Raw genomic sequence first — 11,417 nt, 5'->3', positions numbered from 1 at the left:
CATCAGGGAAGCCAGGCATGGTGGCACACGCCTGTAATCCCAGCACTCGGGAGGCTGAGGCAGGAGGATCCTTGCGAGTTTGAGACCAGCCTGGGCTACAACGTGAGCTCAAGACCAGCCTGAACTGCATAGCAAGACCTTGTCTCAAAACAAACAAACAAACAAACAAACAAATAAAAAACATCAGGGAAGATCTAACACCAAAACTCCTCAAACTCTTTAATGAAACTGAAAGAGAAGAGATACTACCAAACTCATTACTGGAAGCCTGTATTAGTTTTATTCCAAAACCAGACTCAACTAAAAAAGAAAAGTAGGGGCAAATCTCTTTAATGAACATATATTTAGAAAAGACCTCATCAAGATACTGGCACAGCAACAAATCACAAAAAAGATCATACATTGTGAGCAAGTAGGCTTCATCCCAGGGATCCAAGCATGTTTTAACATATGTACATCAATAAATGTAATATATCACATAAATAGAAATAGGCACAAACACCACATGACCATCTCAACAGATACAGAAAAGCCTTTGACAAAGTCCACAATCCATTCATGATGAAATTCTGAAGAATGTAGGTAAAGAAGGACCTTATTTCAATGTGATAGAAACCATTTGTGGCTAACAGCAAACATCATATTAAGTGAGGAAAAGTGGAAAGCTTTCCCTCTAAAAACAGGAACAATCCCCATTACCAAAAAAATAAAAATAAATAAATAAACAAAAACAGGAACAAGAGATGTCCACTATCACTGCTCCTGTTCAAAACAGTACTTGAAACATTAGCCAGAGCAATCAGGCAAGAGAAAGAAATAAAAGGGGTAAGTGTAGGGAAGAAGTCAAATTATCATTTGTAGATGACTCAAAAAATTCCACTGAAAAACTCCTAGAATAACCAAATTCAGTAACAGAGTAGGATACAAAGTCAACACACAAAAAGAAATTAGGAAAATAATACCATTCATAATAGCATCAAGAAAGCTTACATACTTGCAATTAACCTAACCAAGAAAGTGAAAGACCTCTACAATTAAAACTACACTACTCTGACAAGGGAGATGGAAGAGGACATCAGAAAAATAGAAAGATATCCCCTGTTCCTGGATTGGTAGAACCAATATTGTCAAAATAGCCATAATTCCAAAACTGATACACAGATTTAATGCAATCCTAATCAAAATGCCAACATTCACAGAACTAGAAAAAACAATTCTAAAATTCATATGGAAAAAAAATAAAATTCATATGGAACAAGAATAGACACAGAATATCAAAAGCAATCCTGAGTAGCAAAAGTATCACAATCTCAGACTTCAAGTTACAAAGCTATAGTGATAAAAAGAAAGCACAGTATTGACATAAAAACAGATGTGTGGGTCAATGGAACAGACAGAGGGTGCGGAAATGACTCCAGGAATATTCAGCTATCTGATCTTTGACAAAAGGACCAAAAACACACTGGAGGAAAGATAGCTTCTTTAAAAAATGGTGCTGGGAAAACTGGCTAACCACATGCAGAAGATTTAATCTAGACTCATATCTCTCACAAGATACTAAATTAAAATAAAAATAGATGAAAGATTGAAATGTTAAACGAGAAATACTTAATCTGCTGTAAGGTAAATTAGGTAACTTTTGAAGACATAGACACAGGTAAGGACTTTCTGAACAGAATCCCAAGAAACAGCACCAAGAATCAACAAATGAGATCATATCAAATTAAAAAGCTTCTGCACAGGAAAGTAAACAACCAAAAGAGTGAAGTGACAACATACTAAATGGGAAAAATATTTTGCCAGCTATTCCTCAGACACAGGACTAACATCTAGAATACATAAAGAAATTTTATATAAATATATATATATATATATATATATATATATATACACACACACACACATAATCTCCCCAATAAAAAAAAACTCAGTCAAAAATGGGCAACTGAAGCCAGCCATAGTGGTATATACCTAAAATCCCAGTGCTCAGAAGGTTGAGGCAGGATGATTGCTGTGTATCTGAGGTTGGCCTGGGCTATACAATGAATTCATTGCCAGATACAAGTCAACACACAAAAATCAAGTGTTCCTCTATACTTGAACTACATAGTGAGACCCTGTCTCAAAAAAACTCAAACCAAACCAAACCAAACATGGGCAACTGAAATGAACAGACACTTCTCTGAAGCAGTACAAATGGCCAAAAAAAGTTCAACATCACTAGCCATTACAAAAAATGCAAATTAAAACAACACTGAAGTCCCATTTTACTCCAGAAAAAAATGCTATCATCAAGAAATCAAATAGGGGGCAGGGATATAGCTCAGTGGCATAGCACCTGCCTGGCAAGTGCAAAGTCCTGAGTTTTGATTCCCAGTATAAAAATAAAAAAATAAAAAAAAAATCAAATAATAGGCCAGACATGGTAGTGGCACATACCTGTAATCCCACCACTTGGGAGGCTGAGGAAGGAGGATTGCTGCAAGTTTGAGGCCGGCCTGGCCTACAAAGTGAGTGCAAGGCCAATATAACCACAATGAAAATCAGTATGGAAAGTCCTAAAAATAGAAATTCCATTCATCTCAGCTATTTCCCTCCTAGGTACCTCCCCAAGAGTTAAAGACATCCTACTACAGTGATACATGCACACTCATGTTTATAGCAGCATGACTCATAATAGCTAAATCATGGAAGTGACATAAATGTCCATCACAGATGAATGGATAAAGAAAGTGGATTAAAAAATGCATTTATACATAATGGAATATTACTCTACCTTAAAGAAGGACAAATGTAAGACATCTGTTGGAAAATAGATGCATCTTGAGACCATAATGTTAAGTGAAATAAATGAGACACACAAGTTTAAATATTGCATGGTTTCTCTTATATAAAAAACCCAAAATATCAAAATATAAAGAACAAAATAAGTAATAGGAAACAGGGGAGAGATCTTTTGCAGAAGGGAAGGCGACTAAGAAATGGCAGACTGAGAAATGGAGGGAGAGGAAGAGAAGGACATGAACAAATGAATTAAGATGTATCTTGTACACAATACTAACTGCCCATGACAAATGTGATTATTATGTACTATAAACATGCACTTATAAAAGTAAATAAATTAGATGTTTAAAAAATGAAGAACGGCCTGGTGTGGTGGCCCATGTGTATAATCCCAGCACTAGGGAAGCTAAGGCAGGAGGATCATTTCAAGTTCGACACTAGCCTGGACTACAAAGTGAGCTCAAGGCCAGCCTGAACTACATAGCAAGACTGTCTCTAAAAGACAAAAAAAACAACAACAAAAAACCAAGAACTTTGGACCAAAAGAGACTATCTTTACTAAGGATGATGCAACTAACAAATCAATGTTACAGAGAAAACTCAGGTCTGCACAGTTAGTGTCTACATTAATATTTTACACAACACTTTTTTTGTGGATGTAAAGAATTCATAAGGCCATTCCACAAAACATACAAATTGGATCACATTTTAAATCTTCATTTGCTACAAACAAAACAGTTATCTCTACATCCTATAAAGTAGCAATTACTGGTGCAATGCAGATCATTGGAACTTAAATGAGGAAATTAAATGAACTTAAATGAGGCAAAGGAACTTAAATGAGGCAAATTTCCAGGAACATATTTTTATCTTACCATTTAACTATCAATTAAAGTAAAAAAAACCTTGCTGCAGTTTTGCTGTGGATCTCCAGTGAAATGTTACTGCCTCTGAATTCTGATTTTATTTGCTCTTTTTGTTTTTTTGTTTTTTTTTCCGGTACCAGGAATTGAACTCACAACCTTGCGCTTGCCAGGCAGGCACTGTGCCGCTGAGCTAAATCCCCAGCCCCTCAATTCTGATTTTAGTATCTCTCTAATAATTGCCACTTGGTCCATGACAGTGCTCCAAATCACAGTTATCCTTCCCTTTCACTACAATTACTTTTTCTTTTCTACTTTCTCTTCTTTTTCCTTTCTCTCTTTCAAATCATTTAACTTTCATTCCTTCCTTTTTCCTTCCTCTCTCCAATTGTCAGTAATTTATTCAACAAATATTAATACATAAAAATAACCATTGAGAATTCAGAAAAGAATTCAATATGATTTCTGTTTTCAAGATACAAACATGGAGATATTAGACATGGAAATGATTTGCTAAGAAAGACTTCATAAAAGCAGGCCATGCACTAGAGTTCAACAAAAATTTCTTTGGTATATATGCTGATACTGTATTGAAAAGGTTAATTAGGTATAGTCCCTGCTCTCAGGATGATCACTAAGTCCACCATGCTATTAACGATAGTATAAAACTGTTCTTGAGAGGCGCTAAAACAGAGAAATGAAGCATGATGGAAGCACAGAGGACACAGCGATTAATGCCATTTGGGATTTTGAAGAGAAGGTAAAATCTCCACAGGTTGGAGAAGACACTGTAGGTACAGTAGATAAAGTGATGGTGGTAATTGCAAATCCAGTCTACTAACTAGATCAGGATTCTTCTTTGTGAGCCTGGTGTGATGGTACACACCTGTAATCTCTGAATTTGGGAAGCTGAGAGACAAGGTTTACCATAAATTTGAAGCTAGCTCAGGCTACACAGCAAGACCCTGTCTCAAAATATCAAATATTCTTTTGTGTGGAAGGAAACAAAGGCTAACTTCCCCCACCAAACCATTAACAGTAAGAATGAAGAACACAGGCATAACTATTAAATTTCAGAGTCCAACATTTAGGAGCCAGCCCCTGCTCCAATTCTGAGTGAGCCTCAGTGAGAAAAAGTTTTCCAGCCAGGTGTGGTGGCGCATGCCTGTAATCACAGCACTCAGGAGGCTGAAGCAGGAAGATTGCTGCAAGCTTGAGGCCAGCCTGGGCTACATAGTGAGTTCAAGACCAGCCTGCACTACAAAGCAAGACTCTGTCTCAAAAACAACAACGAAAGTCTTCCATGTAGTAAATATTAAATATCCCACAAAAGGCAACTACCAAATGTGAACTAAAGATATTATGAAAGTAAAAATTAGATGACTAATCTATGAAGAATCAATAAAGCAAAGTGAGCTATTTTAAAGTGTATTAAGGTATGTCACAATCTCCTTCATCAATGAGATTAAGCTCTAAAAAGAAAAGCTCTAAAATATATCTCTTGTCCAAACATGGTGGTGCATGTCCTATAATCCGAGCACTCAGGAGGACGAAGCAGGAGGGTTGCTGCAAATGTGAGACTCACCTGGGCTACATAGTGAGTTCAAGCCCAGCCTGAAATACATAGTGAGACCCTGTCTCAAAAAATAAAAATAAAATATATCTCTTGACACCAATGTCACATAGACTACTACACAGAAATGATTATAGGTCTGTTTCAGGAAGGTAACTCTCCGTGGCATGAACACTGGATCAGAAGACTAGGCCCCAGGATCTGGCACCCTCATCTGCTAAATCTAACTGGTATTCTCATTTATTCTACCTAACTACAGGACATTTCAAGCTCAGTGGGCCAACGCTGAGCTCGTTGTTGTTCAAACATTGTCTCTGTCCCACATCCCTTTCCCTACTTAATAGCAACATCATTTATTTAGCCACTCAAGCAAAAATTAGAAAACTCTTCCCTTAACTAGAGTTAAGGTTCTGGAAGTTCAGGCCTGGGCTGTTTTTTCAACTCTGTAATCTTATGCTTAATATATTATCTAGCACATAGCACATTCTCAGCAAATATCAATTATGAGGCACTTAGCTTTCCAATCTGTTCTTTCTGATATCCTTGTAAGGGTTATCTTGGATTACTATGGAGATCAGCTGTCTAATAGCACTAGCACTATCTTTTCAACCCTTTTCACACAGTCACACAGTATTCCTATGTTCCTAATTTAAAGATGTCAGTCTCCTCTCATTCATCTTATTTACTCTCATAGTGCTGACAAACCACTGGGATCAAACACTGTAAAAGTTTTATGAGTACATATCATTGTCATAGCTCACCTTCAAATCCAACACGCTCAAGCAGGTTCAACGGGTACCAAATTAAGGGTTTGTTGCCCACTGGAAGCAAAGGTTTGGGAATGCTGGAAGTCAGGTCTGTCATCCGAGATCCCCCACCAACTGCCATCACTACTGCTTGAAATTCCATTTTTATAAACTGCAAGTACAGAAAAAAAAAAATTACCAGGAAAAAAGATGTAACATTAATCAAAAGACACAGTACTAACCCATTTTTATTTATATTACTAAAACCCATTTATATCTGGTGCATCACTTTCAACTTTAGTTACCAAAGTAAGAAAAGCTCCTTTGCTGCAGTATAAACATCTTTACCACACTCTGACCAACCTAGACTCTCAGATCCATCCTTGGTAAAAGTGTGTATGGGGGGTGGCAATAAGTGAGAAATCTTGGCCCTTGACCTTGAGTTGTTCATTATTAAGAGGAGACAAATTCGGGGGCTGGGGATTTAGCTCAGCGGCAAAAGCGCCTGCCTGGCAAGCGCAAGGTCATGAGTTCGGTTCCTGGTACCGGAGGAAAAAAAAAAAAAAGAGGAGACAAATTCAATAAATTACAATATACCATCATTAGTGCCATGTCAGGGGTATATCCAAGATATAATAGGTGTAGGGCAAAGGAAATATATACATTTTGAACAGTTTTACAGGAAGATAAAGTTCAAATTCACTGTGAAGAAGGAAGACTTTACCAAGTGGATTTCTTTCTTTTTGTTTTTGTTTTTTGTTTTTTTTTCCGGTACCGGGAATGGATCTCACGACCTTGCGCTTGCCAGGCAGGTGCTGTGCTGCTGAGCTAAATCCCCAGCCCCTCCAAGTGGATTTCTAATATGTGAATTTTTATTCCTTATAAACATTAAAAAACTGACTAATAACAGAAACAAGCATGTTAGGCCTCTGAGAAGTACAAAACTGCCTTAAGATTCCTCTAATGATTCAGCCACCTGCTCTAGTCTTCTCATTATCCCTAATTGTGAAAGATACCACTACAAACACAAATGTAATCTAAACCTAAGATTTGCAGAACCCAATTACAGAAACATTCCAAATTGTTAATTCCTTTTCTCAAAACAAGGTAATAAAAAAACCTATTTGACCTTGAAAAGAATCTTTACAGCAGTTACCACAGAACAGAGGCACAGTGAAAGGTCATAAATCCTTACTAATTCAAACCGAAAGCAGTCTTCTTTGATTTACAACAAATGTTGGAATCTTTTTTTTTCTCTCTCTCTCTTTTTTTTTTTTTTTTTTGTCTTTTTGAGACAGGCTCTTGCTATGCAGTTCAGGCTGGCCTTGAACTCACTGTGTAGCCCAGGCTGGCCTCAAACTCACAGCAATCCTCCCGCCTCAGCCTCTTGAGTGCTGGGACTACAGGTATGAGTCACCACACCTGGCTGCAAGGAATAATTTTAATACACTTGTCAGAAGAAAATCTACCACCATATTGGTAAATAGTGTTGTACCTTTGCCATAATAATAACTGGTCCTGGTCATCACTCATCAGTATCTAAACTGCAGCACTCAGCCAGGTGTGGAGACACATGTCTGTAATCTCAACACTCTAGAGCTAAGGTAAAAGGATCCTGAGTTCAAGGTCAATCTAGATTGTACAAGGAATTCAAGGCCAGGCCAGGACTACTTAACAAAGTCCTGTCTCCAAACACAAAACAAAACAAGTTGGGCATGGTGGCACAGGCCTGTAATTCCAGCACTCGGGAGGCTGAGGCAGGAGGAGCAATCTGAGTTTCAGGCCAACTTGGGCTACCTAGTGAGTTCAAGGACAGCCTGAACTACATGATGAGGCCCTGCTCAAAACAAACGAACAAACACCCAGTATACCCAAGGTACAAAGTGAAAGCTCTTGCACAACTTTCAAAATTTAAGGATATGGTCATTTCCAATTCAGTAGGCACTGCCTCAGACTGGAATTTAACCTTCACTTTGGCATTATTGCCAGGGATATAGCTCAGTGGCACAAGTGCCTGCCTGGCAAACGCAAGGTCCTGAGTTCAATTCCCAGCACACACACACAAAAAATCCTGCACTTAGGCGTTATTTAACTCCCATCATATTTGATGTCATTATGCAAAGAGCAATCGACTCTTTAAGAGTCAAAGGACTGCGTCTGAGTTCCAGCTCTGCTCCTCACAAGTGGTTTTACCAAGAGCCTGACATTTAAACCAGCATTCTCAGTTTTGAGAAAGGCAGCCTGGTGGTTAAACTCATAGATCCTGAAGCAAGGCTGCCTGGGCACGAATTCTAATTCTACTATTTATTAGCAATGTGAACTAGGGCAAGCTACATAAATTTTTTATGCCTCTGTTTTTTTCACTTTATAAGAGGAATAATTATGGTTTCTACTTCATTGAGTTGTTAAGATTAAATGAGGACTGGAGCTGTAGCTCAGTTGTAGTACACTTGCCTAGTATGTGCAGGCATGCATGTACGTGCGCACATACACACACACACACACACACACACACACACACAACTATTCTACATAAAGCCCACAAAACAGTATCTATTCCTCTCATAAGCACTACATGACTGATATTATTAGACAAAAGCTGGATCATAGAAAGCCTTCTACACCAATAGAACCATCCTGTTTCATAATTCTGATCACTGCACTTTTTTTTAAAAGACAGAGTTCTTCAAGTTGAGTGCACAGTAGTGCATATCTGTAATTCCAGCACCTGGGAGGTTGAAGCTGGGGACTGCAAATTCAAGGGCAGCCTGGGCTACACAGTAAGCTCATGGCCAGCACAAACTACACAGAAAGACCTTGTCTCAAGGCTGAAGTACAGTGGGTATTCATAGCCATGTTTTCATTGATCAGCGCATGCAGCAAGGTGGTACCCTGTTCCTTGACAGCACAATATCCACACTAAACTTAGGATGGACAGCCTCTGGACATAGCGCACTACAACTTCAAACTCTTGGGCTCCAGTGGTCCTCCCCGCTCAGCCTCTGAAGTAGCTGGAATGGAAGTATAGGTGCACACCACCATGCCCAGCTGCATACTATTCTTGACTCCTAGGCTGCCTTTCTCCTGTGTCTAGTAATCAATTATTAAACTTTAAGACTCAGCTCAAGACTCATCTTGCTGCCAGGCATGGTGGTGCACGCTTGTAATCCCAGCACTTGGGAGGCTGAGGCAGAAGGATCGCTTCAAGTCCAAAGCCAGCCTGGCCTACAGGGTAAGTTCAAGGACAGCCTGAACTGCACAGTGAAACCCTGTCTCAAAAACGACCAAAGGAAAAAAAAAAAAAAAAAATCATCATGTCACTAGCCATGGTGGCCCATTCCTGACAAGCACTCTGGAACGCTGAAGCAGGAGGATCAAAAGTTCAAGCCCACCCTGCGCAATTTAGCGACTCAGCAAAAACTCTGTCTCAAAATACTAAGTGTGTATGTTAAAATTTCAAAAGGTCTGAGGATGTAGTTAGTGTGAAGGGCCTGGGCTCAATCAATCCCTCAATACTACTCCCCCACAAATAATCTTGTCTAGGAAACTCTTCCTAGCCCTTCCCACATTTCTGCAGAACAGACTCCTTTTCCCTATGTGCATCCACTCTACCATGGACAGATTATCGCAGCCTTTACACGCTTCCTTGCAAATATGTTTAAATGTGTAAACACATTTAATGTTTAAATAAAACACATTTAAATGTTTAAATGTGTAAGTGTGACACTCAATACCCACCAAGGGGAGGGACTATACGCTGTCATCACTGTATTCCTAGTCAGAAGTGATGTCCTCGGGGCTTGTGGAGTAAGGATCTGCGAACCTCCCAACAGCCCATGAAAGAGTCAAGCGCAAATATGTGCAGAGAGGCCTTAGAACCCAGATCGCTGGGGGCTGAGGTTCCTGCTCTCAGTGAGTCTCTAGGTGAGGAAAGCAACCTAGGAAGCAAGAATTGCTATGCACAGAACTACATGCCAGGCAAACTGTCAAACATGTCAGCGTCAATGCCGTAACCCTGGGTGGTGGGAATCAAAGCAACGCTGCGCGCGCCAGGTGTAAGCAGGTAAGCCCGAGCACGGACTGCAGCTGCTCCGCCATCCCACGGAGCGCCGCCTGAGAAAAGGGCCTACCTGCTCCTCCTCGTTACCGCGTTGCTCTGCACCCAAACAACCCAAGGTAGACTGGAGAGAAGAGTGAAGGGCTGCGGGGCGGGGGGAGCGCAGGCACCGCGCTCAGGGCGTCTGGGGCCAAGCCTGGCGCTCACTGGCCGTGACTTCGAGAACCGTGCCTCCCCGAAACTCAAGTTTCCCCACCTGCTGCACAGGTTAGCGGGAGCAAGGCTCCCCAACCCCCGCTCTAATTCGGACACTTGGGCTCCCAAGCGGGGAGGGGCCGGGTCGCACAGGCACACGAGGTCGACGACTCTGGGGTTCAGCATCCCCGCCTACCCTTTGGGGTCCACCTGGGCCCAACTCCGCGAGCTCGCCTCCCTCACATGTGGAGGGATCTCCAGCTCCCGCCGCGCCGCTCACCTCAGCAGGCTAGCGCGCGGCCTGGCGGACAGAAGCCACAGCTTCACCTCAGCTCCCAGCGCGTAGCCGTACTCCCAGGGCTCTCCACGCCGCCGCCGACTGACAGCCCAAAAGCGCAGGCGCGGGATGGCCGAGCGGATCGATGGGATGCTCGGGGCAGACCCGCAGAGAAGAGACGAGTGCCGAGTAACAGATGAGGCAGTGCGGGCGGGTGCGGGCAGAAAGCAGGCGGAAAGTAGGCGGCCGAGGAACTCTAGTTTCTGTAGCACACTGGAGCTTGGGGTTTTGCCAATTCTGATTCTTCGTACATTCACAAATCACCAAAGCCTACTGAGTGTCTCTTCCAGGGCTGAGTGCCACATATACCGACGGAACAAATCACAGCCTCTTCCCTCAGGGAATTTCCATTCCAGGACCTGGCCGCAACCGCCACTCCGAAAATAAAGCTTCTTGGGTGTCGCAAGGTTTGGTTACTCAGTAGGGGAAAAAAAAAAATCACACAGTTCCCTTGCAGACCAGGAATTGGCAGGGCTTGCTATGTATATGACATGCAACATGGCCACTCGTGCCAACTTTTGCCATCCAAACAGTAAAAGGAGGAGTAGGAAGGGCCTCATAGAGCAGGTGACACTGAACAATGTTTTCACTTTTGTTTTTGAGATAGTTTCACTAAGTTGTCCAGGCAGACCTGGAATTCACGGTCCTCCTGCCTCAGCCTCCTTAATGCGGGGATTACAGGTGTGCACCACTATGACAATCTCTGAGCAGTGTTTTTGTTGTTGTTTTTTTTCTGAGCAATGGTTTGAAGAGAGCCTGGTGGGTCTTGGGTAAGAGACTTCCAAATGGATTAGCCAGGAAATGCAAAGATCCTGAAAGAGATTGCATGTTCAAAACAACAATAATAAAACAAAAATAAAAA

At 41.3% G+C, this 11,417-nt stretch overlaps 1 protein-coding gene across 3 annotated transcripts in view; it reads right to left on the bottom strand.

Annotated features, from left to right (window-relative positions):
* Nucleotides 1-10,825, bottom strand: part of Eif2b3 (eukaryotic translation initiation factor 2B, subunit 3 gamma, 58kDa) — a 124,605-nt gene extending 113,780 nt beyond the window's left edge. Inside the window, exons 1-2 of one of the 3 annotated variants that reach the window (XM_005398724.2) lie at nt 10,499-10,825; nt 5,982-6,138 (exon numbers count right to left, since the gene is read on the bottom strand). In XM_005398724.2, the coding sequence (XP_005398781.1) occupies nt 5,982-6,129 (148 nt within the window). In that variant the 5' untranslated portion in view covers nt 6,130-6,138; nt 10,499-10,825. The other 2 variants (XM_005398721.2, XM_005398723.2) reach the window with 2 other exon arrangements.
* Between the last annotated feature and the right edge of the window lie 592 nt (nt 10,826-11,417).

The sequence above is a fragment of the Chinchilla lanigera genome, unplaced genomic scaffold, assembly GCF_000276665.1.
Source record: "Chinchilla lanigera isolate Chin_1 unplaced genomic scaffold, ChiLan1.0 scaffold00063, whole genome shotgun sequence".
Taxonomy (NCBI): Eukaryota; Metazoa; Chordata; class Mammalia; order Rodentia; family Chinchillidae; genus Chinchilla; species Chinchilla lanigera.
This window is presented reverse-complemented; position numbering and strand designations above follow the sequence as displayed.